Below are 20,281 nucleotides of genomic sequence, written 5' to 3'. Positions count from 1 at the left end.
CAATGTAATCAGGCACTCGATTAAGGAGTTGTAAGGATGTGAATTCATTTATGTAAGATGCTTGCGAAGTTTTTGACTTCTAATCACATGAAGCTATACATTTATTGGTAGAAAAGTATATAGACACTTCGTCAAAATATATACCATGCGTCAACTGGTAGAACATTTGCACATTGGAAATCCTGACTGTCCTAGAAAATTTGGCATGCACCATCACTTTATCCACGCCAAGCCAGATTCCACAACCACAGACTAGGAAACACCCCTTCCTAACTCTGCCGGATTGGTCTGGCTTCCCAAACCCTTGATGGCCAGCTTTTGGGGAGTACACTTAAAAAAAAATTTTTTTAACGTTTATTTATTATTGAAAGACAGAGTCAGAGCATGAGCAGGGGAGGGGCAGAGAGAGAGGGAGACACAGAATCCGAAGCAGGCTCCAGGCTCCGAGATATCAGCACAGAGCCCGACGCAGGGCTTGAACCCACAAACCACGAGATCATGACCTGAGCCGAAGTCAGACGCTTAACCGACTGAGCCACCCCGGTGCCCCTGGGGGAGCACATTTTTTAAAGAAAATATCTCAACTTGCTCAGCGGGTGAAAAGTGGGGTTTGAATTTAAGGTAGGAGGCACTAGTCTACCCTGATGATTCTAAAGAACACTAGTGTGCTTCCCATTCAAGCAGGGACACAAAGGAAATTGACTCATCTGCTTCTCACTGTGCAATCCCCCAGAATTTCTTTCTGAAGAAAAAAGATCCCCTTTGAGAAACATGCTTTGTCTGTCAGCATCTGCCACCTGCTTCATCTCTTCTTTCACAAGAGTCACTTCCTTTTTAGACTCTGGGTGGAGTTGGCTGAACAGAGGTGCTGGGGAAACACAGCTCAGCCCTAGCTGAGCCCCAGGCCCAGCCCAGCCTCAGCCCCAGCCCAGCCCTCAGCCTCAGCACAGCCCCAACCCCAGCCCAGACCCAGCCCAGACCCAGACTCAGCCCCAGCACAGCCCAGCCCCAGCCCCAGCCCAGCCTCAGCCCCAGCCCAGCCCTCAGCCTCAGGACAGCCCCAACCCCAGCCCAGACCAAGCCCAGCCCGGACTCAGCCCCAGCACAGCCCAGCCCCAGCCCCAGCCCTAGCCCCAGCCCCAGACCAGCCTCAGCCCCAGCCCAGCCTCAGCCCCAGCCCAGCCCTCAGCCTCAGCACAGCCCCAACCCCAGCCCAGACCCAGCCCAGACCCAGACTCAGCCCCAGCACAGCCCAGACCCAGCCCCAGCCCAGCCTCAGCCCCAGCCCAGCCCTCAGCCTCAGCACAGCCCCAACCCCAGCCCAGACCAAGCCCAGCCCCGGACTCAGCCCCAGCACAGCCCAGCCCCAGCCCCAGCCCTAGCCCCAGCCCCAGCCCAGCCCCAGCCCCAGCCCAGCCCCAGCCAGGACCTAGTGATGGGGAGATACAGCACCAGCCCACCTCCACTCTGTCAGGGAACCCCAGCTTGGAACTAACAGCCTGGACACTGCAGACTGATCTCAAATCCCCCCACCTGGGAGACTGCTCCACTCTGCCTTTCAGTTCAAGATCCTTGACTTTTGTAGAAACCCATGTCAGCCTGCCACCCGGGTCCTCAAGACTTTCCCTCTCTGGGGCACGTACAGTCTGCTAAACAAACACTGAAGGTTTCCAGTGAGCATGTGAGGAGGGGCTTTCTGGGTCAACACATCCAAAATGCTGGCAGAGTTGGGGTGAGGGCTTCCGCAGGCAGGCCCTCTTTCTTCATTTTCAGGCAGAGGACATTGCCCTAACTTGTCTCTTAGACAAGGAACAGCCTCTCCCTTTTTTCCAAGCCTGCAAATGAGAGCATGTCTAGAAGGGCAGCTGGACGCTGATAAGGGAATTGACTTATTTTAGCAACAAATAACTAGGTTGGCATCTCTTGACAGCTGTGGCCAAGCCTAGGGAGAGACAGTCCAGGGTAGGGCAGGGTAGAGCAGCCGGGAGTCCACATTCTGCCAGGCGGAGCGAGAAAGCCATTCACACCAGGCTTCACGTTAGCTGGTCACAAGGGATGGGGAGGATATGGGAACGACATACGCATGCAATTTCCAAAGCAGTGAATCAAAGGGGTGTTAGCATTGGAGTCCAACACGGGGGGGGGGGGGGGTGTTAGACAATGGGAAATCCCAGCTCCACCATTTACTAGCTGTGTGTCCTTGGGCAAGTCATAACACCTCCCTGAGTCTCAGTTTCTTGATCTAGAAAATGGGGTTAACTAAACATATTTAGCACGTCATGAGGCTTCCATAGAATAATCTATTCAAACCCCCTGGCGGAATGCCTAGCACAAAGCCAGTGCTCAGTAAATGCATTTCCTGGGACTTAGAACCCTACTTTGCAATAGAAGCGTCAGGCTTTTACAACAGGGGTGCTCTTACCTCTGAGGGATTTAGCCATCCTCCAAGGAGGCCCTAGAGGCCCTAGGACAGTACAGAGCCTCTTCCTCGAGAAGCACTTTTGTTTTGTGGTAAGAAATATATACCATTATTCTTTATCTTAAGCTCAAACCGTGTATATTATAGAGGAAAATAAAAAATTGTAGTGAATGTGGAAGGTAGCATTTAGGGTGTGAAACCGGTGTTAGGCTCACCCCGGGGACAGAGGTGGAGTCCTTGGTGATGGGGGTATTTCAGAGCCCCGTGGATGGAAGATGTCCAGCCCTAAGTCTGCTGCGAGACAGAAAGTCACTCCTCCCTCCTATTCAGGGTCTGCTTCCTCCATGGGAAAAAGAAGGGTTTTTCTAAATGGTCCTTGGAGTCCCCATTGGTGAGTCTATGACAATGAGTCAAGAAATACTTGTTGAATGAATGGAAGGGGATCTGTCATAACTTAAGAATTTCATGCTGCCCATGCTGCTTCTGCGTGGGGCAATTTGGAAGAAAATGGAACCATTTCTTACTGGCCGCCAGCCTCACACACACCTACTTGGCATGGCGCCTTGGCAGGAAATGAGATGTCCAATGTGTATCTGGGGAATAACTGAATTAATTGATGCTAACCTCAGTAGTGATGGATTTCTTGCTTCTCCACCTGGGAAAACACAGCCAAAGCCCTAACTCCCAGGAAGAGGGGTCTCTAATACTCCCAGGGAGCAGAAGGGCACTTGTCACCCCCAAGAGCTCTCTGATGTACCCCTCTTTCTCAACACCAGGGGCGCAATTCCCCAGCAGTGACCTCTGGCCCACAGGGGAAAAGAGACACGAGACGTGGGAGGGCTCATCCCACTTGTCCTCTACCCAGGGCCGCTTTCTACTTCCTGCATGTGACACCTAATTCACAGTGTCCTCCAACTTAATTTCTTGTCCAGTGTTGCTTAAGTTCATCTGGCCATTTCTCTACTTTTTGCTTCCGGATATGAAGGATGGACCCTTTCTTCCTCCCCAAAGCCTTGCTCCTTTCCAAAGTTTCCTCATTGTCTTCTGGAGGTCCCCCACCCCCAACTGGGATCCTGGGGCAAAAGTACTGCCTCTCCTCCCCCTCCTCTGCCTCCTTCCCCTCTCTGCCTGCCCCGCCAAGCTGCTGTGAAGTCACATCTCCCTTCCAAGTCTCAGTTCCTTCCAAACAACGTTACAAGCACATGAAAGCCAAGGCCCAGGCAGTTACTGCCACTGGCACTTTTTTGTGCTTCCTCCAAAGGACGCTTCCCAAAAGGAGCATGAAAACGTGGGGCAGGAGTGAACCCTCTGGTCTCTGGGTCAGGATGGTGTCAAATATTTGGGGATGCGACCCTTAAGAAGAATCAGGGAGGCAGGTTGGAAGGAGTCAGGAGTCAGAATCCTCAGAAACAAAGCAGAAGACATCACCAGAAGGTAATGTACAAATAAAGTTCCCTGGACGTCTCAGAGAAGGCCAGGGCTCTTCCTGCACTCCAGGTTTTCTCTTCTCTGGCGTCCCAAGTGTTTTTGCCTTTTAGTGACTTGTTGGAGCTCAGGTCGCCTTGGAAGCCTCCGATGGCCTCGGGTCCACCTCAACCCTCCATCCCCAGACTCTTTCCAAGTATGCCCGTGCCATACATACAGTCTAACGTACTCCCACTAAACACAGACTAATGGGCCTGGGTTCACATGCGCACCAATCCTTCTGGCTGTGTGAGACCTGGCAAGTTACTTAACCTCTCTGAGTCTCGGTTTGTTTCCCTCCTGAAGCCGGGCTAGTAACAGGACGCTTCTCGCTGGGCCACCGTGAGGGCAAAATAAGGCAACACTTGTAAACATTGAGCACAGTGCCCGGCACAGTGAAAGCATGCGGTAAAATGCTGGCTCGTGCTGTCATTTCTTCTATTATTATGACTATTATCATTATTGTTCTTTGTGTTTCAGGAATCTGAATCTTTGATCCCCACTTATTCCCAGTCTGCAGGATCCAGGTAAGACTGTATCTTTACTTTCTTGGTACCCCCCAGAGCTGGGTTTAATAAATACTTGCCGAGCAGAATTAACCATAGGCTGAGCTGTCTTAATGACCCAGCTGGCACTTCTTAAAAGAAGAATTAATTTTGCTAGCAATAAGCAAATCAGCCATGTAATTATCTGTACACATATAGACAAAGGGAAGGAACGCTTGGAGTTCGGTCTCACCAGACTACCTCACATGCCGACACCCACTCCACAGCCACTGAAAGATACAGCCCCTGTTTGGATGGGGGTATCGGCAGCCCCAGGTCCAGGGTCCCTAACACGACCCTGATGCCCAGGCTTCCTCCCCACCCCCCTCCCCTCCCTGCTCTGAGGCTGCCAGGCTGGGAATATGAGCCACCTTACTGTCTGGATTTCCCCTAACTGATTGGCAGGAGCAGGAGGTTTGAGTAGCTGGTTCAGTCATTGCTTTTCCACCTCACACTCCCTGCCCCAGGCTGGCACCTCGTGGAAACCCAGAACCTCACAGAGCTGGTTCAAGTTCCCACAAGCGCTAGTCAGTGACTGGAGCCAACTGTAAGAGCTTTGGAACCCAGGCGGGGTGGGGAGCCGCAGGGCGCCGGCACCCCTTTCTGGAAGGCTCATTGCCACCAGCTCTCACACCAACACCTCTGTGGCCACCTGGTCAGTAGCCCCGGCCCCTGCCCCGCCTAGCTCTGCCCTGCCCGGGGACAGCTCAGCCAGGCTTCCAGCGCCCTTGGGCACAGGAGCCCGTTGGTCCAGACACCGGCAGCGCGCACCCTGGAGTACAGTTACTTTCTGCCTTGTGCTCCTCCGGCACCCGCGACCTCACCCAAAACTGCGCGCCGGCAGCCGGCCCGGCCAACTTTCTTCGCTCTTTCTCTTTTCCTTTCAACAAAACGGTGCTTCGCACCAACCCACACTCCGAGAGCTTAGCGCAAATCCTCGCCCCGCTCTCCTTCACCAAGTCCACGCCGCTGGCCGCCCGCTGGCCTCCCGTCCCCGGGGGCCCACTCAGCCAGGTGGCTGCAGGGTCCGTCCCGGCCGCCGGGGCCACTCCCTCCCGCTGCCCCCGAGGGACTCACCGATCTGCGCCAGGCTCAACTGCGAGAGGCACAGTCCCCAGGCTAGGCGCCACCAAAACTTGTCCATGGTGAGAGCGAACCGAGGGGGCGAGCGCGGGGCGCCGGGGGTGGGGTCCGGTGCGCTGGGCGGGGGCCGGCGGAGCACGGGGCGAGCTGGGCGGCCCGAGCCTATCGGGGGCTGGGGTCCGGCTGGGCAATGAGGGCGCCTGGGAAGTTGGGTGCAGTTTTTATTCAAGGGCTGAAAGAGTGACCTAAGAGGGAGGGAGGGAGCGAGGGCAGGACACACCCAAGCGAGGGGGCTGTGACTAAGCAGCCCGCAGAGGTTTAAAGACGCAGCAGCCCTCCCCTGCGCTGGCCCTTCCGCCCCCGCCCCGCGCACCCAGCCGCGCAGAGACCGTAAACGCGGGCGGCCTTAACGGGCTCCGCGGGGGCCCCGGGGGTGCCCGTGAGCCCCGGGAATCACCGGTTTCCTCTCCCGGCCCGCTGGAAGGGCGGCCTCTGGACGGGCCAGGGGATGGCCCGTCCTGAAACCTTAGCCCGGTTGGGTTGAGCCTCCGACCCCTCCTCTCCGCTAGGTTTCTCTGTGAATGGGGCTGGAGAGTGATCTCTAGGATTTCACCGGCAGCTGGATATTCTGGGACAGGAGATGGGATGGGGGCGAGGTCCGGCACTGGGTAGTGGCGCTCCCCAGCTCACGGTGGCAAGGAGGGGTGGGGAGCTTGTGATTCTTCCCAGGGGAAGAGGACGAGCGCACTCTTGTTCCCCTGAAAGAGAAGCGGAGTTTTCCTTCTTACCAGGGCGGCTCAGAGAGAGCTAAGGATGGCCAGCCAGGGGGCTGCTGTTTCCCTCCTCCAACCCATGTGTCATCTTCCAGTCCCAGGCTGGCACCTGGACCCATCCACTCATTCATCCATCCAGTCACCTGTATTCATTCATCCTCCCAAACATCGTTCCACCTGCCCATTCATCTTCTACCCATCTTTGCTCACATCCTACAGGACTGTTGCATCCTTCCCACCCCTTTCCATCCACTTGTCCAACGGCACATCCTTTCTTCTAGCCATCCATCTCCCACTTACTCTTCCAACGACCCTCCCATACAACTTCTCCTCCACCTTCCCATACACTTTTCCACACCTCTTCATAACCCTACATCCATCCATCTGTATACTGTCCTCCTCTCCAGCCAGCCAGTCAGCCAGCCACATTTGTTCTTCAGTGTATCTATCCAGTGCCCATCATCCACATCTCCATTCGCCATTTTATCCACCCTCTCATCCACCAAATACCCACCCACTCTCTCTTGCTCCTATTTATACCCCTAGCTAAGCAAACATTAATCCACTTGCCCCTATCTGTCCTCCCCAATACATCTCAGAAAAGGGAGGAAGATGGTCCCCGGAGGGATTTCGAGTTAGAAAAATCATACTTTGAGGGGCACCTGGGTGGCTCAGTTGGTTGAGCGTCGGACTTCGGCTCAGGTCATGATCTCACAGTTCGTGGGTTCAAGCCCCGCGTCGGGCTCTGTGCTGACAGCTCACAGCCTGGAGCCTGCTTCGGATTCTGTGTCTCCCTCTCTTTCTCTGCCCCTCCCCCACTCATGCTCTCTCTCTCTCTGTGTCAAAAATAAATAAAACATTTAAAAAATTAAAAACAAAGAAAAATCATACTTTGCATTATAATCTCATATCTACCTGTAACATCCAGTGATTTGACAGTTGACAAGCAAAAGCAGTGTTTATTGTTAATGTGGACCACTGAAAGTGTATCTGAATGGGCTTCTCGCCTGGTGGGGTACATAGAAAATGATAATGGCTGTCAGGGACCGTGGGACTGAATTCTCGCCAGGCTAGCATTCCCGAGCCAAAGGAATTCCCTTTTGATTTTGTTACTTATTCAAAGAAATTGAAAAATTGAGAGAAAGTGCATGCAGCTTTCCTTATTCATCAAGCACGTAGCGAGCGCTCAAGAGTATCAAGATTCTGCCCTATGTATCTTCAGGGGCCTCACACTCTGGCGGGGAATCAGACTCACAAGCCGGCTGTCACCACACAATAAGAAATGTGCTGTGAAATATGTGTGACAATATCCACGGCAGAAGATCGCTATGGATAGCCATCATGCTATCCATCTGAGAGAAGAGAGCCCGCAGAGCACTGCACCCTTTCCTGGGGAACACCAGACCAGGGGGCCTTCCCAAGGGAGGTGATATTTGAGGTCTTGAAGGAGGAGGAGGGATTCTTCAGAAGAAAGGGCAAGGGCACAAGACATCCAGCAACAGCATTACTCTGTGGTAATTAACTGCGAGGATTTAGGAACCAGGACGCCTGGTCTCGTACATTGCGTTGTGCAACCTTAAGCAAGTAAATTAGCCTCTAGGCCTCGGTTTTTCTCACATCTAACATGGGGTTAATATCAGTGTCCTTTCCGTAGGATTGGTGAGCAGTAAATGACTCAAAAGTCCTGCATATATTAAGCACTATATGTATATATATATATGCATATAGTAAGCTCCGTAAATGTGTTTGCTATCATGACTGAAAGCAAAATTGTGACTAAGCAGGGAAAAGTGAAAGCACATGACTTGCTCAGGCAATGTCATAGAGCGGCTTGCATGTTCGATTAGATGAAGATATCGAGGGAGGACAGCAAGAAGGGAGGCCAGAGAGGTAAACAGGACCCCCCCTCCCCCCCCACCAGCTCAGGTCATAGACTACGCCCGGAAGTTTGAACTTGACCCCTAGGAAATAGTGAGCCATAGAACTTTCATTATCATTGTTGTTCTTGCTGCTGTTATTGTTGTTGTTATTATTATTGTGCTAAAATACACATGTCCTAACATTTACCACTGCAGCCACGCAGTGGCCCTCAGCACATTCACAGAATTGTGTGGCTATCACCACCGTCTTGGTTAGCTTGGGCTGCCAGAACTGAGCATCACAGGCTGGATGACTTACGCAGCAGAGATTTATTTGTCACAGTTCAGGAGGCTGGGAAGTCCCACATCAGGGCGCCAGCATGGCTGGGTTCTGCTGAGAACAGTCTTCTGGGTTTGCAGAGGGCTGTCCTCTATCCTTACATGAAGGGGGGGGAGAGAGACAGAGACAGAGAAGGAGGCAGACAGATAGGGAGGGAGAGAGACGGAGAGAGAGGAAAGGAGAGAGAGGGAGGAAAGGAGAGGGAGAGGGAGGGAGGAGGAGAGAGGGAGAGAGGCAGGGAGAGGGAGAGAGAAACAGAGACAGAGACTGAGATGGGGTGGGGGAGGGACCAAGCTTGCTGGTGGGTCCTTCTTATCAAGGCACTAATCCCTTTCATAAGGGCTCCACCCTCCTGACCTAATTACCTCCCAAAGTCCCCACCCCCAAATACCATCACACTGGGGGTTAAGAGTCCAAAATATGAATTTGGGGGAGACAAACCCGCAGCCAATAACAAAGGCTTTCCAGTTCAGTGTAAGGGTTCGAGTTGGGGAGAGCCTGCTTGAGTGTAGGCTGCTCCTCCTGCATTCTCAGGGACCTGCTCCCCAGCCACCAGTGGTCAGTTTCAAGATTCAGGGGGGGAGGAGGGCGGGGGAGGGCGGGGGAGGGTGCCAGCTGGAAAGAGAACGGTGCCTCTGACCCCTATCGGAAAAGCAGGCGCTTTGAAAAATGCTGCCCGTAGTGGCAGAGTTGTCTGTCCCCAAGAGGCACCGCCTTCCTGAAACACATGGGGGCAGGCTGCTCCCCCCCCCCCCCAAGAAGATCTTCAGACTTTAATCACCTGAGAAGCCAGGCCTAGTGAGTTCCCTGGAAAGGGCACTGGCCCAGGAGTGACCTCGCAGATCTCCCATTACTTCCAGGGCCTTGTTGCAAGAGGGGAGTGAAATGGGATGGTATTCGCTGCAAGGATGTGTTTACATTGTCTTACCGCGTTTCATAGAACTTGCAGGTTCCTGGAGACCCTCAGAGACAGACACAGAGATCAAAGCAAAGGCTTAAGCGGGGGCTGTGCCTCCCCCCACCCTGACCCCATTCCAAGCGCAAAAGTTCCAAGCTTATCAGTTTGATAACCTTAGAGGACTGTGGGAGGCTTCATTTCCACAAAGGGTTTTACTTTGAAAAAGTTATATAAAAACCACTCAACGGGGCCATCTCCGACCAAGCCTGGTTCCCTGCTGCATATGTGCAAGTTGTTAACAATCGGCAGATGAAGCCCGGAGTGGGAAGGTGCCTCACAAAGGTTAGGGGGCCATGCAAATTCTTCCAGGAGGAAATATTTTGCCTGCCTGCTTCCCGACAGTTTAGTGAGGGACTGACTGAGGTTGTTTGCCCCATGCCACAAGTGAGTCATTTCAAACTGACCTGACAATTCACTGAGTCAGGGCCAACCTTCGGGAATTCCTGGATCACCTCTTTGCGCTAACCCTCTCACCGTCTTTCCACCCCACACTCCCCGCCCCCCGCCCCCTCCCCCCTACACTGGCCATACCACGCTCTCACAAAGACATTCCCATGCTCTTTTTTGAGACTGTATAACGCTTAGGTCCTTAAAGTTCCTGATTTTGGATGTTCAGTATCTGTTGTGTGTTGCACCAATTGCCTCTCTAAGTGAAACCAGGGGATGTGGGAAACTGGAAGAGAGAGCTTGAATTGATCTGACTTAACATGAGGTTACACTACTAGGTCAGGGTCCAGGACACGACTGGCAGCCTTGGACCGAGGAAGCCCAGGTCTGAGCAGTGGCTCACCCCCTTATCAGCCCGGTGAGTTCACTTGGGTCACTTAACCTCTGGGAGTTTGGGTTATTTCATCTACCACATGAGGTTCATAAGATCTTTCTCACAGTCTGTTGTGAATAGTAAGTGAAAGAAGGCGTCAGGACTCTTTACTGGGGGGCCGGCCTCCTGGTAGGGCTCAGCTATCCACCAACCGCGAAGCTACCTGAGGACAGGGCCATGTCTGTCTTAGACGCTGTCATTACGAGACTCTCAGTTCCTGACTATTCCCTGTCTCTGACATATATACCTTTCCCAATAAAGAATGGCTTGTTCTTTTTCCTCCCGAGACACTTTACAGGGTGACTTTGGGAATTACAGGAGCCAATAGACAGCAGCATTTGGACAAGCTGACGCTTTCTAGACAAATGCAAGCCGCGGCGTCCGATCTGGGTGACCGTTTTCAGACCTGGTGGAATTTGAGCGTGGTTCACTCTAGCAGACTAGGATTCGTATGTTTATTTTTCCTGAATTTGGGGGCCTGCTGGCTTCTGACTAGTAAAAAATCTTGTTCTTCCTAAGCAACGAAAAAGTCAAATCTAAACCAAATGTGAGCAGGAGTGTGTGGAGCAAGGCGGGGAGGTGGGACTGAATCATGGGATTTGAGGATTATAAACACAGCAGGCCACCAGACGCTTTTAAAGGGACAACATTGAATTCCTACATGGGGCTGCTTACCACAGAAGGAGCGATCTGGCAGAGTAAATCAAACACCATTCCAGTTCAACTTCAACTAAAAAAAAAAAAAAAAAAAATTCCATCTTTAGTTCATTCTCAATGAGTAAATTCTACACATGCAAATGAACAGTGGTGAAAAAGCCCTTGTGAAATAATTATTAGTGAAGGCTAAATAAACTGGTAATTTGGAAAGCAATCTTCATGACAAATAAATGGCATCGAATGACTAATTAGTCTCGAGCTAACCAAGTATGATTACAGTGCTGAGCTTTGAGCATTACTAAGGCTTTCAAAGGACGGTAAATAAAATAGCCAGTGTGGCCAGCGCGCCCTAGAAATGCCAAGGGGACCGGATGCCTCTTGATTCCGGATACATCCATGTCAGTTGCAGCTGTGATGCAGAGCTTTGAAAGTTAAAGCAGTATGCCGATAGGTCAAAGCCCACAGTTCAATGGTAGTTAATTTAGAAATGTGAATTTTTGAAGGCGAAATTTGAATTAATGGTGTGTGGCTTTATGCGGAAGGTTAGCTGAGGGGAAGTGAGAGACTGACGTGAGAGAAGTAAGACAGTCTCTACTGTATATGTTATTATTATTTAAGAGAAATGCAATTGTATTCCTTTTAAGTTCATAGAGCACCTAAAATCTTTATTCATTTTCTTTCCGTTTCATACGAATTGGTAGCTAACCGTCTACTGGAAGGCTGGAAGGGAATGGCATTGATGAACATCTAAGCATGATTCGTGCTGGCCGTATTCATAGTTGGCATATAAACGGTGACTAATGTCCCTGGGTTGCCTGAAAATTGTTCCCTTTGTTCCTTCACTATGTGACTACTGTGTGCTGGGCACAATTTAAACATTCTTCGTTCTGTCATAACTCATTCTCATCACTCCTCTGCTGCTGCTATCGCCACCAATGCCACCGATGCCATTGTCACCGCCACCAATGCCATTGTCACTGCTACCATCACCACCACCGCCAGACCCCCCGCCATCATCACCACAATTACCACCATGGTCACTACCACCAGCACTTAGTACGTATGCCAAAGTTATTTAATTACCGCAACAACCCTATGAAAAGTTCACTCCTCCTTTACAGACGAGGTAACAGGCTTGGAAAGGTTGGGTGACTTGTCCCACGCCTCTTTATTTTACTTGAGGGAGATCTTTCTTGCCATTACAAGATGCAGGGACAGAAAATCTCGACCGCTTTCTGATTCTGGATCTAGCAACAATGCAAGCCAACTGGAGTTTGAACTCGTTTTCACTGAGTTTTATTCCAATAAATGTTCTTTTAGACGGAAGATGCCTTTAGAAACTGTTGTTAGAGTAGGGGTGGTGGAGGGAAGGTTGCTAAGGTGGAGGGTAGAGACTACTCATTCTTACTCAGGACTTCGGGCTCTAATCTCAGGTCCTGTGATTCTGCATTCCATGTTTTTTCACTACTTAACCTCACCTACAAACCCTCCCCCTTAGCATCCAATTATACCCAAAGAATGCAATGATTTCTCCTGCACTGTTACTGAAACCAGACATCCCTGAAGGTTTGCCCACAGTTGTGTGGCACTCCAAATGAGTGGCAGGCCTTCCCAGGCCTTCTCCAGAACTCTCCTTTCTGCCTGAACACGCCTCATAGACTATTTCAAAAGCAAAACCCTTCAGCTGGCAAATGGTAACAGCTGCTTCTCTTCAAAACACCCAGCGGGTAAAACTTCTGGGCTCCAATGCACAGGCCTAACACTCTAGCCAAGTCTGGATGGGTCTCGGTGTTAACTCCTGCAGAAAAGGTTATAGGTAGTGAACTTGGATGTGAGGCCAGGCCAAAACCCGTTTTATTGCTGGGTACTGTTTCTCAGCCACAGTAGACTGTGACTGTAGAGGACGTTGTGTGGGTGAGAAAGAAACTTGTACTTCATTGGGGGAGGTTGTGGTGAGGGAAGGGGAAGGAGAGTGTGTGAGTGGTGGAGGGAGGACAAAAGGGCACAGACATGAGCCCACCATGATAGGAAGGGAAATGAAAGTCTTCTAACCATCAGCCAGGAATTTAATGGACATCTCCAGTACGTATTACATGGATTCAGCACCAAGGAAAAACCAAAGGGGAACTAGACCCACCCTCTCTCCCCAAAATGATTATGGTCTAGATCAGGGTTGGCCAATCACTTGTTTGCATCAAGTACTACTCTAATTACTGGGAATACAGCAGAAAGAGAGAGAGAGAGAGAGAGACCAGTATTTTGTTATTACTGAGGACGTTGGGGGAGGGTGCAGGGTAAATTTAATAAGGTAGAAGGGAAAGTCTATCTGAAGAGGCAACATTTGAGCCGTATAAAACATTAGAGAAGCACTTCCGAAAAAGAAGGCAGAGCAAACGTAAAGGTTTGAGATGAGAATATTCTTGGTATGTTTGAAGAACAGAAAAGGCCAGTGGGGCTGGAGCTGAGTGAGCGAGCGAGAAAGTGAAGGAGGGTCAGCTTTAGCTCTTAGGTGGCCTTGCAGGCCACAGTAGGAAGTCAGGATTTTGTGCTGATTTCAGAAGGGTTTGGGTGGGTTTTCCTTGACTCTCCAGCTCTGGTGAACTAGTAGTGACTGCTTAGGTCACTGTGATGAGAAAGATTCAGAAGCCTTACAGCTCAGTGGGGAAGAGTTCAGTGATGGCTTAAGAATATATAGAATAGATGAGGCGATGGTAACACTCGTGATCAATATTTACCATCTCTGAGAAGGATGGAATATTAAGTTGCATTAGTCAGGTTAGATCCCAGGTTATGCTGCAGTGGCCACATCACTAAAATCTCAGTGGATTAAGGCGATCGTCCAAGTGACTTCTTGTCATGCTAAGTCTACTGTAGGTCCAGGCAATTCTTCAAAGCGGCTGTCTTCCATGCGGTAGCCCAGTGATTCTGCGTGGTTTGATTTTATGGCACCTGCATTTTAACAGAATGGTTGCATCAGGGAAACAGAACAGTAAAGGATCTCTTACCAGTGACTAAATGCTTTGGTTCAGAAATAATTCATGCCGTTTCTGCTTACACCCCATTGGCTAAAACTAGTCACGTGACCCCATCTAATTGTAAGCGAGCTGAGAGAGGGTAATTCTCCCATGTGCCTATATGTGGAGGAGAATCTAAGTAAGCAGTAAAAATCTAACATGTAAGTCCACTTTAAAGAAAGTCTAATCACCCTCCGATGCATTTTTGTAATGAACTGGCTGAGGAGTAGTAAATAAAAAAGGACTTCAGAAAGGGGTGACATTGACCAGGTATATTCCCAAAAAGCTCTATAGATAAGGGTACCTGAGTGATCTTGATAGATGGTCTTGTTAGAAAGTCACCCTCCAGCTCCATTGTACCCTCTCCAAACCTGCTAAATCCTTTTCTTTTCCTGGTCCAACCCCATCCACCAGTTTGCAATAGGGTCTTCGCACTTGTCTGGCTCGTTTAACTTATTACTTTGGATGCAATATCATATTTGCTATGTAACCTTGGACAATTTACTCAACCTCTTAGAGCTTAAGTTGCTCATTTAATGCTGTATATTATTATTGTGAAAATTAAAGTACACCGTGTAACAATGCATCTATTTAGCTTAACATAGGTTTTGGAATACAGCAGGTCCAAAAAATTGAAGTTACCGTTGTTTTTTTTTTAAAAGAAAGCCTTTATTATTTTTTTGTTAACAAAAAGTACAGAAAAAAGTAGTTCCAGAGTTTGTTCGGTGGCTCAATGATAGTGTGATAGACATAAAATCTGTTCATCTTCCTGTACCACTGTTAACATGCCAGCTTCCATTCCCAATGCGCTTTGCCTCATGTCACAAAATAGTTACCGAAGATCCCGGCATTAAATCCTCATTTGACGGTGTCCAAAGCTGAAGAAAGGAGGTAGGCAAGAAGAAAAGGATCTTTCATCATACGGTTCTCTCCTTTCATCAAAGAGAAAAATTATCCTCAAAAGCTCATCATCCCCCAGCCAACCTCCTCATGTCTCAAGTTCTGCCAGATGTAGTTACGATTATACCTTTCCTTTAAATTCTGTCCTTTCTTGGCTTTACAGGTACTGCCCTAGCCCATTTTTCATTCTATCTTTCAGATGGCTTTCTCTTTCCGTGTTTTGTGGCCTAATTTTAGCTAGTGACAAATTAACTCAGCAATATATATATATATATATATATATATATATATATAATGGCTCAAATACATAGAGGTTTATTTTTGAGTCCTCTAACACTTACGAGGGTTTCTGGCTAGGGAAGATGTTGGGGACGATGGAAGACTCATGTTAACGGAGGCTCTGCACTTCTCAACACTGCTGGGGCCATTCCCATTCAATCAGTGGAAGGAAAAGGAGCATGTAGGAGCACTGTCTGGTGGTGGTAGTGGTGGGGTGGTTATGAGCCAGGCCTGGTATGGGACCATCACTTCCATCCATGTCCCATTGAATGGGTTCTAGCCATCCCTGGGCAATGGAGTCCAACCGTGAGTCCAGTGGAAAGGGGGTGAAAGTGGAGGTGAATCCATCCCTGGCTCTTCTGATGAATCCCTTCCTGCATTCCTTCTCCTGATTTAGACCTCCTCAAGGAGATGTCCAGGTTTTTATGTTTCGTCACTTTTCCCCTAGGCTTACTTCGCCTACGATGCCACAACCACGAGAAAGGAGACTGGCTTCACTCATTGAGCATTCCTACACCTTCCAAGTGTCCTGTTCACTTTTCTTCTTGTTTTCCACTTGAATACTGGGTTCGTCCAATTGAAGACATCGGGAGAAGGTTTGGGGCAAGAGGAAAGAGAATGGACTGCCAGCATGGGTTTGATTCCAAGACCAGCCATCTGGGAACTTGAACACAGTTTATAGGCGGGAAATGGCCCACGTAGTCCTGGATTATAAACCGGTGGCTTTCTTTGCCAACTCACTGGAACCTTGGGAGCCCAGTTTTAATACTATTTATAACCTGCTCTGAGATCATGTCCCCAAATACTAATTGCAAAGGATTTTAATATAAAGGTGCTCTTCAATCACAGACTTTTCATAAACAAATACATTTGGGAAACACTAGGTTAAAAGAGGTGAACAGGTGTCCCTACTCTAAGCACCCTTCCTTGGTTTTTTTTTCACGCATCAACCATTTCTTAAGTGTTTGGTAGCATCAGGCACCATGCGAGGCTCTGTGGATGGGTTCTCAGCACACTCATATGGTCCCTATTCTCCAGCGATATAAAATATAGCACCAAGATGCACTGTAAGTTTCCAAGAGGGGGCCATAGTACACAGTTTTCCCCAATACTATTTGACCACAGACACCTCCCTTTTTTTAAAAAAAGGAGTATGATAAATTCCCACATGCCCATCACCCGGTTTCAACAATTACCAACTCATGGCCCATTCTACCTATCTGCACCTCCTACTTCCTTCCTCACCACCTGATTATTTTGAAACAAATACCAGACATCGTATCTTTTTATCGGTAGATTGCTCATTATGTGTCTCTATTTTTTTCAACGTTTATTTATTTTTGGGACAGAGAGAGACAGAGCATGAACGGGGGAGGGGCAGAGAGAGAGGGAGACACAGAATCGGAAACAGGCTCCAGGCTCTGAGCCATCAGCCCAGAGCCTGACGCGGGACTCGAACTCCCGGACCACGAGATCGTGACCTGGCTGAAGTCGGACGCTTAACCGACTGCGCCACCCAGGCGCCCTCATTATGTGTCTCTAAAAGATAAGGGCTCTTTGAAATAACATAAACCACAATACTGTCATTACATTATTGGTGATTTTGAATTTTCTCCACTAGTGGTTTATATATATTAAAATATATGTCTATATTTTATAATATATATTATAAAATTTTAATATATATATAAACCACTAATGGAGAAAATTCAAAATCAGCAATAATGATATATATATATAACACATACATATGTAATATATATATATTCACACTTTTGAATCAAATAATCTTATTTTATTTAAAAAATTTTTTTTAACGTTTTATTTATTTTTGAGACAGGGAGAGACAGAGCATGAACAGGGGAGGGTCAGAGAGAGGGAGACACAGAATCTGAAACAGGCTCCAGGCTCTGAGCTGTCAGCACAGAGCCCGATGCGGGGCTCGAACTCACAGACCATGAGATCATGACCTGAGCCGAAGTCGGCCGCTTAACCGACTGAGCCACCCAGGCGCCCCCAAATAATCTTATTTTAAAAATATATTAAGATGCAATAAACATAAATGGGTATTCAGGTGCATGTGCACACACGTGCACGCACACACACATACATGCTGAGTAGCTGTGACATCATCTCCAAGGAAACACCCTGGTCCTGAGGGCAGTCTCCACCACACACTGGGTGGACCCGTTCTGCCTGCAGTAGAATTAGAAAGGAAGTCCCGCCCACCCTCACGTACCCCAGTCCTGTGGGAAATGGGACTGAGGGGGATCTGGCCTGGTCTTACAGGTGCTGTAAGTGGCTCTGTCAGGTGGCCTCTGAAAAGTGATGTGGGGGAGGATGACAAAATCTGGGCAGCAGGAGGCAGGGCCACCATACGACATCATCCAGAGAAGTTTCGATCAGTCCCCCCTTCTGCCACGCAGCTGAGGCTCCATGTCTAGCCTCAGAACTGTTGAAGTCTTCTTGGTCACTTTAGCCTCTGGGTCAGTATCTAGAAGACCATTCCTCACCAGCGAGTTTGGCCCAGTGACCAAAGATGTAAGCAAAGGCATGGAAACTCTGAGCCCTCCGGAAAAGCCAGAGGGAAACCCCAGAACGAGAGGATGTACCTAAGACATATTTGGCTTTCATCCCAATTGTACCTAAGCTGGCCTTCTCAGAAGCAGTCCCCTTTCCCAGCCCAGATGGGGCTATACCAGCGATGGCATGTTCCAGCCATGGCTTGCCTTGTTCAAGGATGGAGAACTGTATTTATTCTGGCCCAGGCTTGTGGGGCAGAGGGACCCCCCAAGACGGAGGTCATGTTTCTCCAGAGATAAGTCAACCAACAATGGCACTTCTGTTGCCTCATCGTGCGGAGAAATAGCCCCATGTCCAGTGGCCGATGGCTGCTCCCCTTAAGGTTGTGTTCAGAGTTACCAGTGCTGTGAGGGGGTGCGGGGGGTGATGTGGGCGGGATGCAGAGGGGTGATGGGAATTCTATCAGTTTCTCAGATGCTTTTGGTCTCAGCCCCTATTCTCTCTACTTTCCTTTTTTTTTTTTTTTAAAGTTTATTTATTTTGAGAGTGAGAGAGGGCACAAGTAAGGGAAGGGCAGAGAGAGAGCTCTGTTAGCGCAAAGCCGGATGTGGGGCTAGATCCCACAAACTGCAAGATCATGAGCTGAGCTGAAACCAAGAGTCAGTCGCTCGAGCAACTGATCCAGCCAGGCACCCCCTCTACCTTCTTTAACTTTATGTTTTCCTCCTGTTGTGTCTCTTTTCTCTTCCTCCCTGCCCTCCTCACAAGGCTCAGCCTCCCCAGCTTCCCCTCATCCCTGTCTCTCGACTGGCTTCCCCTCCCGCCAGCCACAAATATTCTCTTCCTTACAACTTTGCGCTCTCTCCCCTCACGTTGGTCTGCCCATCTGCCACCCCCTCTAGCCGGGGTTTGTCCCTCTTTCGTCCCCACCCACGGAGTGTCAGTCCCTAGTGGCCTGACTTAGACCTCTCATGTTTCCATTCTCATCACACGCAATCTGGAAACTCACCCTCAGAGCAGAAGGAGGGCTCTGGGGTGCAGCCCCCAGGACATCTTTGTTTCACACCCCTTTCTCTTCCTCTAACGAAGCAGCGACAGGCTTCTCTGGTCCCTTATTTGAGAGAAAGACAGAATGACAAGAAGCTATTGCATGGGATGGGCGTAGAGGGCACAGGGCATGTTTTGCTGTCTCAGTGGTTACAGAGCCCCATATCTACAGAGAACGAGGGAAGTACCAGTTATGTTATCAGGAGAAGGGCTTATTCAGGACCTCTCACAGAACTCTGTGTTTTTGGAATGGCTACAGTCACTTACAGATAGAAAATCTGAGGATCAGAGAGGTTAGGTGGTTTGCCCACAGTCACACAGCAACGGAGCCATCGATGGAGCCTGGCCTCATGTCAAAGCCCTTGTTCATTCTATTGTACAAAAGGTTGCCATGGACTGCTTTTTCCTGTCTTAACCATCTGAGAAGGTCTCTCCCCATCATCTAGCACCTCAGCATTTGTTTCTCTCTCTACTAATTTGCATCTCATTTCCTCTAGAAAAGTTTATGGTGTACTCCTCTTCGCTTCCCCGCCTGTCCCGGCCCGCACACTTCTCTGCCCACGTCTTGGTGACGTCACCAGCACCGCGGGAAAATTCCAGAGAACCTCCCCACTCTGTGGAGCTTCGGGATTCAAGCTGTCTGGAGTCAGGGCCAAAGTTTCCTACCCTTGTGAGATGCTTGTAGAAACCTGCACTCGTGACCTCAGGGTCTGCTTCAAGGTAAAGGGGACCTAGGGCAGGAGAGGAGGAGAATCCAGATACAGTCTTCTCAAGGTCAGAGAGATATCTGCAGGTTGATGGAGGCCGAGCCACACATTAAGCTCCCGCCAGTATGCCCAGTAACCCCTCTCCCCACCAGCGAGCTAGCTGGTATGCAAACACATGCTTCTACCTACAGTGTCCCATGCAGATCTGTTCTGTGTTTCTTGACATGGTAGGGCCTCTACAGTGTTGAAAATACTAAAAAGAAGAAGAAGAAGAAGGAAGTAGGAAGAAGAAAGAAAGAAGAAAGAAGAGGGAGAAATCAACCTAGACTCCACTCACTATTAAAAGTTATTTGGCGGGGCGCCTGGGTGGCGCAGTCGGTTAAGCGTCCGACTTCAGCCAGGTCACGATCTCGCGGTCCGTGAGTTCGAGCCCCGCGTCGGGCTCTGGGCGGATGGCTCGGAGCCTGGAGCCTGTTTCCGATTCTGTGTCTCCCTCTCTCTCGGCCCCTCCCCCGTTCATGCTCTGTCTCTCTCTATCCCAAAAATAAATAAATGTTGAAAAAGTTATTTGGCTCTTGCCTATTTTCCTTTCAGTTTTGGATCATGGATGGCCAGGTTGAGTTTTTTTCTAACTATTGCCATGATGGTGGATGCAACGTTTTCCCTCCTGCTTTTCCCTCCTGCTTTGCTCCCTTACCGTTTATTCCGTCATGCTCATTTTTCAACGTAAATTCCAGAATTACTGTTTTAAAATTATGTCCAGGGACGCCTGGGTGGCTCCGTCGGTTAAGCGTCTGGCTCTTGATTTCGGCTCAGGTCGCAATCTCCCAGTTCATGAGTTTGAGCTCCATGTCGGAGCCAGCTTGGGATTCTCTCTCTCTCTCCCTCTCTCT

General features: G+C 49.5%; 1 protein-coding gene and 1 long non-coding RNA gene across 31 annotated transcripts in view; one reads left to right on the top strand and one right to left on the bottom strand.

Moving 5' to 3' along the window:
• Positions 1-6,196, bottom strand: part of CD44 (CD44 molecule (Indian blood group)) — a 92,203-nt gene extending 86,007 nt beyond the window's left edge. For all 29 annotated transcript variants that reach the window (XM_043580929.1, XM_043580930.1, XM_043580935.1 and 26 more), the window contains exon 1: positions 5,506-6,196. In XM_043580929.1, the coding sequence (XP_043436864.1) occupies positions 5,506-5,572 (67 nt within the window). In that variant the 5' untranslated portion in view covers positions 5,573-6,196. The remainder of the gene's footprint in view (positions 1-5,505) is intronic.
• Positions 1,728-19,735, top strand: LOC122483701. 2 transcript variants are annotated; one of them, XR_006297450.1, is made up of 3 exons: positions 1,728-3,853; positions 4,364-4,410; positions 19,179-19,735. It is a non-coding gene; the product is annotated as an uncharacterized LOC122483701 (long non-coding RNA). The 2 variants fall into 2 exon arrangements; XR_006297451.1 differs by lacking the exon at positions 19,179-19,735 and adding an exon at positions 15,560-15,954.
• Positions 19,736-20,281: the final 546 nt, after the last annotated feature.

This window comes from Prionailurus bengalensis, chromosome D1, assembly GCF_016509475.1.
Source record: "Prionailurus bengalensis isolate Pbe53 chromosome D1, Fcat_Pben_1.1_paternal_pri, whole genome shotgun sequence".
NCBI classification, from domain to species: Eukaryota; Metazoa; Chordata; class Mammalia; order Carnivora; family Felidae; genus Prionailurus; species Prionailurus bengalensis.
Note: the sequence above shows the minus strand (reverse complement) of the source record. Positions and strands in the feature narration are given on the sequence as shown.